Source organism: Branchiostoma floridae, chromosome 5 (genome assembly GCF_000003815.2).
Source record: "Branchiostoma floridae strain S238N-H82 chromosome 5, Bfl_VNyyK, whole genome shotgun sequence".
Lineage (NCBI taxonomy): Eukaryota > Metazoa > Chordata > Leptocardii > Amphioxiformes > Branchiostomatidae > Branchiostoma > Branchiostoma floridae.
In genome coordinates this window covers 28,288,448-28,295,036 of record NC_049983.1, presented here as the reverse complement: position 1 = coordinate 28,295,036, position 6,589 = coordinate 28,288,448, and the positions used below count along the sequence as shown (strand labels likewise).

At 46.8% G+C, this 6,589-nt stretch overlaps 3 protein-coding genes across 3 annotated transcripts in view; all 3 read left to right on the top strand.

Annotated features, from left to right (window-relative positions):
* Positions 1 to 6,589, top strand: part of LOC118416894 (neuronal pentraxin receptor-like) — a 626,618-nt gene that overhangs the window by 149,760 nt on the left and 470,269 nt on the right. The window lies entirely within an intron of this gene.
* LOC118416887 (uromodulin-like 1) overlaps positions 1 to 6,589 on the top strand; it is a 388,377-nt gene that overhangs the window by 181,358 nt on the left and 200,430 nt on the right. The gene's annotated exons all lie outside the window — the stretch shown is intronic.
* The window catches only part of LOC118416885 (creatine kinase, flagellar-like), a 778,750-nt gene that overhangs the window by 769,447 nt on the left and 2,714 nt on the right, over positions 1 to 6,589 (top strand). Inside the window, 9 exon segments of the mRNA XM_035822162.1 lie at positions 408 to 648; positions 1,334 to 1,382; positions 1,385 to 1,546; positions 1,950 to 2,117; positions 2,605 to 3,358; positions 4,004 to 4,191; positions 4,873 to 5,061; positions 5,383 to 5,842; positions 6,237 to 6,477. Of these exon segments, the coding sequence (XP_035678055.1) occupies positions 408 to 648; positions 1,334 to 1,382; positions 1,385 to 1,546; positions 1,950 to 2,117; positions 2,605 to 3,358; positions 4,004 to 4,191; positions 4,873 to 5,061; positions 5,383 to 5,842; positions 6,237 to 6,477 (2,452 nt within the window).

Sequence of the window (6,589 nt, the reverse complement as noted above, 5' to 3'; positions counted from 1 at the left end):
ACTTTAATTTGTACAACGTGGACATATTCCAAGCAAAAAAAATGAGATTCGTGCAGCGCGGACTTCTCTAGAGTGGGCGTTTGTGGGCATTCGCTAAAAAGACCCTCCCGTATTAATGCTACCGAACAGCATATGGTTGGAATAAAGTAGAAGCCGCTGAATTGCACACCCCATTTGCCAGCGTATTTCGTGCAATTATCTGGGTGGTGCAATAACGCGAAGTTATACAGCTGGACCATACCCGTTTGGGATTTTAGGATTCTGTGCAATAAACAGAAGTGTGCGGTTATCCGTTGTGTAATTAACTGGCTTCTACTGTATTTGGCACATAATCACGTCTTGATCTACTGGAAAATCCCATGATTTGGGAGTATAATTCCTTCCTTATATGTTACTTCTCTGTCCAGGCACAACGATGACAAAACCTTCCTGGTGTGGATCAACGAGGAGGACCACACCCGGGTCATCTCCATGGAGAAGGGCGGCAACATGAGGCGCGTCTTCCAGCGATTCTGCACAGGCCTGAAGAAGGTCGAAGACGTCATCAAGTCGAAGGGCTACGAGTTCATGTGGAACCCTCACCTGGGCTACATCCTCACCTGTCCGTCTAACCTGGGCACAGGGCTGAGGGCAGGTGTGCACGTCAAGGTGGGTTATCTATCAGTCAATAATCAATAATCACCTGGGCTACGTCCTCACCTGTCCGTCTAACCTGGGCACAGGGCTGACGGCAGGTGTGCACGTCAAGGTGGGTTATCTATCAGTCAATAATCAATAATCACCTGGGTTATATCCTCACCTGTCCGTCCAACAGAGGGGACCATCATCTGAGTCAACATAGAAAATCATCACGTGTTAAAAGGACTTAAACTTGTGCAGCTGCTATGACTAGTAGCGCTTGTCTGTGGTACTGAAACTGGTGTTACACTGTTCATCTGACTCAACATGTGAAAAAATATGTTTGGGGCATTTATCTTGCACATGACAGCCCTCTCAAAGCTCAGTCAAACAGTGCATACTAGTAAGAACGCTTTTCCAATGTGATTCTTTATAATGAAGGATATAGAAGCAAAACCCAATAGAATAACCAGTGAAACAACCAGAGGGGCGAGTAGAACAGAAAGAAACAACATCCCGACTCCCGGGATTCGAACCCGCGCCGAACCCGGGCAGCCGGATCACAAATCACGACTGCTATCGCTGTCGCCACAAAAGCACTAGTGCTCTTGGGCAAGGCCGATAGGTAGTACTTAACCCCCCCTGTTACAGAATCATCCACTGAGTTTGTGGCGGGGTGTTTAACCTTCCCCCGGAACCCCCCCCCCCCCCCCAGCTGCCGAACGTGAGCAAACACCCGGACTTCGACCATTTCCTGGAGGAGGTCGTCTGCAGAAGCGCGGGACGGGCGGGGTCGACACCGCGGCAACGGGAGGCACCTTCGACATCTCCAACGCCGATCGACTCGGGATGTCAGAGGTCGAGCTGGTGCAGAAGGTCGTGGATGGCGTGGAGCTGCTGGTTAACATGGAGAAGGCCATGGAAGCAGGTTTGTTTGTTTGTTTGTTTGTTTACTGAAGGCCATGGAAGCAGGTAGCTTGGTTTGTTTGTATAATGGAATAAGTGTTGAACAGTTTTGAGCTTTGATCCAACACATTAGCCAGGGAAACACCACAAATTTATTGAACCTATTGGAATAAGGTTTGTTTAGTAAGAAGAATAAGGACAAAGTTTTGCTTATTACTAATGTTAGGCAATCAAACTTTAAAAGTAGGTTTGTTCACTTTTTGTTTATTTTTTTCAATGTAGGTTTGTTGTTTTTAATTAGTGAAGCAATGGAAACAGATTGTGTTCAGGAGTAGCCAGTTGAGACTTTCTGTGGATGATATCGATGACTAGCACAACATACTGCCCTACAACGAAATTTACGAATCTCAAATTTGAATTTCCAGGGAAGGACGTGTACACGGTGTGGCCCAAGGCCTACCCCGACCTGACCAAACACAACAACTGGATGGCGAAGTGTCTGACTCCTCAGATGTACCACAGTCTGGTCAACAAGAAAACAGACAGCGGCTACACGCTTGACGAGTGCATACAGACTGGTGTGGATAATCCTGGTACGTATGTGAGGGCAGGGAATACTGGCACACGATAGCGCACTTTTGTGCCTAATTTTTCACTGTTGGTGCATCAGTACACCTTATAGCTAAGCAGGGTTGGACAAGTTTTCTAAAGTTCACTTGTCCTATCGGGCAAACACATAAAAAATTTACTTGCGCCAACCAATTTTTCACTTACCCAAAATTAAAATGTCATCTTCACATCCAGCAATGGGGAATTCTTATTATTGCCTCTATCTTTCCATGATGACCATTGCTAAATGTCATGACTGTAAAAAGTAAGTACATCAGAATGTCACTCAATGGAAAAATCTTACCCAATCAGCACTTTCACTTGCCGAGAATAACTTGCCCTGGACAATAGGGGACTTATCCAACCATGTCTAGGCTAGTAGTAAACTTTTGTGCACCAGCAAAAACATTAGATGCCAGAAAACTAGTATCTGCCTTTAGTTATTAAATGTTCTGAATAACTGTTCCCCAGGCCACCCTTTCATCATGACAGTAGGGCTGGTAGCAGGAGACGAGGAATGCTACACGACCTTCGCTGACCTGTTCGACCCCGTCATCGAAGGTCGCCACAACGGCTACAAGAAAACGGACGTGCACAAGACCGACCTTGATGCCAGCAAGCTGCAGGGAGGCGACGACCTTGACCCGAAGTACGTCCTGTCGTCCCGCGTGCGCACAGGGCGCAGTATCCGCGGGTACACGCTCCCGCCATGGTGCACGCGTGCCGAGCGGCGAGGCGTAGAGAAGGTTCTGTGCGACGCGCTGGGGAAGCTTGAAGGGGAGCTTCAGGGGAAATACTACCCTCTGTACGAGATGGACGACAAGACCCAGGAGCAGCTCATCGCTGACCACTTCCTGTTCGACAAGCCGGTTTCCCCGCTTCTCACGTCCGCCAAGATGGCGCGCGACTGGCCTGACGGGCGCGGGATCTGGCACAACGACGCCAAGAACTTCCTGGTGTGGATCAACGAGGAGGACCACACCCGGGTCATCTCCATGGAGAAGGGCGGAAACATGAAGAAGGTTTTCGAGCGTTTTTGTGACGGGCTGAAGAAGGTTGAGGAGAACGTGAAGGGGCAGGACAAGGAGTTCATGTGGAACGAGCACCTGGGCTACATCCTCACCTGTCCGTCTAACCTGGGCACGGGGCTGAGGGCAGGTGTGCACGTCAAGCTACCCAAGCTCAGCACACACCCGCACTTCAACCACATCCTGGAACAGCTCAGGTGTGTTTCTTTGCTTTCCATAACTGGTAAACTACCTTTAACAGCCCAGCTTTGTCCAGTAGGTACAAGCCGCATAAGACCAGGAGGTTTGATATACCCACACCGGGAAGGACCCCCTAGTTTAACTCTTTTCAATAAGTGTGGTGGGTTCTTTAACATGGTCGAAAACATTTTTCTGTACAGCGCAGTATGAGAGAATACTAGGGATTCAAACCCCAAACCATTGGATTCTAAGTAAATCCTAACTACAGCACTATCTTACTAGGGATTCAAACCCAGAACTTCTAGATTCTATTCAACTATTGTAGCCACAGCACAATCTTGCTGGGGATTCAAACCCAAAACCTTTAGATTCTATTCAACTATTGTAGCCACAGCACTATCTTGCTGGGGATTCAAACCCAAAACCTTTAGATTCTAGACAACTATTCTAACCACAGCACAATCTTGCTGGAGATTCAAACCCAGAACCTTTAGATTCTATTCAACTATTCAAACCACAGCACAATCTTGCTGGGGATTCAAACCCAGAACCTTTAGATTCTATTCAACTATTCAAACCACAGCACAATCTTGCTGGGGATTCAAACCCAGAACCTTTAGATTCTATTCAACGATCCTAACCAGAGCGCCCCCTTGCTGCAGGTTACAGAAGCGCGGGACCGGCGGCGTGGACACCGCGGCGAAGGGCGGAACCTTCGACATCTCGAACTTGGACAGACTCGGGTTCTCGGAGGTGGAGCTGGTGCAGAAGGTCGTGGACGGTGTCAAGTTACTGGTGGAGATGGAGAAACGGCTGGAGAAGAAGAAGGACATCGGAGACCTCATCCCAGGTCAGCTAAGTCTTCTTATCATATTACAGTTATATTTTCTTACTTACGTAACTCTGATAACATTGGAGACCTCATCCCAGGTCAGCAAAGTCTTCTTATCATATTACAGTTATATTTTCTTACTTACGTAACTCTGATAACATCGGAGACCTCATCCCAGGTCAGCTAAGTCTTCTTATCATATTACAGTTATATTTTCTTATTTACTCATCCCAGGTCAGCAAAGTCTTGTTATCATATTTAGTTATATTTTCTTACTTACATAACTTTGATAACTCGCAGAAGTCTCTGTTCCATCGGCAGTAATATCTACAAAGTTTTTCATAAAAAGACTAGTATAAAAAAAAATAGTGGGTTTATTGATCAAAAAGTTTGCAGTCCTTAGGAAAGGACATAAAATTGCTGGCCAAGGCAACTCTTTCTAAAATAATCTGAAAATACTATGCACTGCATTTGTCCATGCAACAATGATCATTGAAAGGATATGATATAAAGAAGCTTGTAGTAGGCTGAAACTGGATGGAGAGGCAATTTAAATACCAGGTCCTCCAAAAACTTCTGGAGGTTGTTGTTTAGTATTACACCTTTTCAGAAGTGCATATCTTCTTGTCGTTATGTAATTATGTGTTTCTATGGACTAGTATGTTGATGATAACATTTTCCCTTCTGTCCTCCCCACAGGCGGCCCCCTGGTGGAACCATCGGAGGTGAAGATTGAGCTACAGAGCGACAACTTCCCCGACCTCTCGCAGCATAACAACCACATGGCCAAGTGCCTCACCAAGGAGATCTTCGACAGTCTTAAGGACAAGAAGACGAAGAACGATTGTACGCTGGACTTGTGTATCCAGACAGGTGTCGACAACCCTGGTCAGTCTTAATTATTAATCTTTTCTCAAGTTTGTCTAATGTCATGGTAACAATCTCCTGCTGCCATTTTTTCATTGCTCTCAGACCATCCCTCCATCATGAATGTTAGAATTTTGGTATTGTTTTTTAAGAAACTCTTCAAAGAGGCTATTTTTACTTTTTTAAACTTTACCAGGCCATTTATTTACAGACCACAGGTATAGAACAGAGTTTAATTAGTAAATACAAGTTTTATGTTTTATATTTTCCTGCCTGTTTTCTATTCTCCTGCCTGTTGATTCAATAATAAAACTGATTTGAAACTGCAATCCTTCCCCCCAGGCCACCCGTTCATCATGACAGTAGGGGCTGTGGCAGGAGACGAGGAATCCTACACGACCTTTGCGGAATTGTTCGACCCGATCATCGAGGCGCGCCACAAGGGCTTCAAGAAGACCGACAAGCACAAAACCGACCTCGACGCCACCAAGCTGTCCGGCGGGGACGACCTGGACCCCGACTTTGTCCTGTCGTCTCGCGTCCGCACGGGCCGCAGTATCCGTGGTTACGCCCTCCCACCGCTGTGCAGCCGCCACGAACGCCGCGAGGTTGAGCGTATCGTTTCCACGGCGCTGGGAAACCTGAGCGGAGAGTTCTCGGGCAAGTACTACCCGCTGAAGGGCATGACAGAAGAGGAGCAGCAGCAGCTGATCGACGACCACTTCCTGTTCGACAAGCCGGTCTCGCCGCTCCTGACCTGTGCCGGGATGGCCCGCGACTGGCCAGACGCTCGCGGCATCTGGTACGATCTTGAACTTATTTGTGGGACCTTTGGTGGGATCTGGGATCATAAACAAGTTGCGCAATTTCAACTAAGACTTAATTTCATTTATTTCATAAAACAAACAGCAAGCCTTATAGGGTAGACATTTAGTTTCTACTAGACATTGATAACACTGAAGCTGTACTTCATAGAACTAGGCTTGAAAGTTTTAGAAGAGTAAGAAATTTTTGGTTTTGTAAGAAACTTTACTCCCAAATTTTACCCTTTTTTTTATGTCACAAAAAACAATTATCATGCCTCATTGACTGCTATGTAACAAAATGGAAAGTGTGGACTTTCCTGATGTGCTTAATGCTGAAAATAAAAGCAGCTGTTACCAAACTCACCGTGTGACTTGTTACCATTTTCTCAGGCACAACAACGACAAAACTTTCCTGGTCTGGATCAATGAGGAGGACCACACTCGCCTCATCTCCATGGAGAAGGGCGGGAACATGAAGAGCGTCTTCGAACGGTTCTGCAACGGACTCAACCTGGTGGAGAAGGAGATGAAGAGGATGGGGAAGGCATACATGTGGAACGAGCACCTGGGCTACGTCCTCACCTGTCCGTCTAACCTGGGCACGGGGCTGAGGGCAGGTGTGCACGTCAAGGTGGGTTATCTATCAGTCAATAATCAATAATCACCTGGGCTACGTCCTCACCTGTCCGTCTAACCTGGGCACGGGGCTGAGGGCAGGTGTGCACGTCAAGGTGGGTTATCTA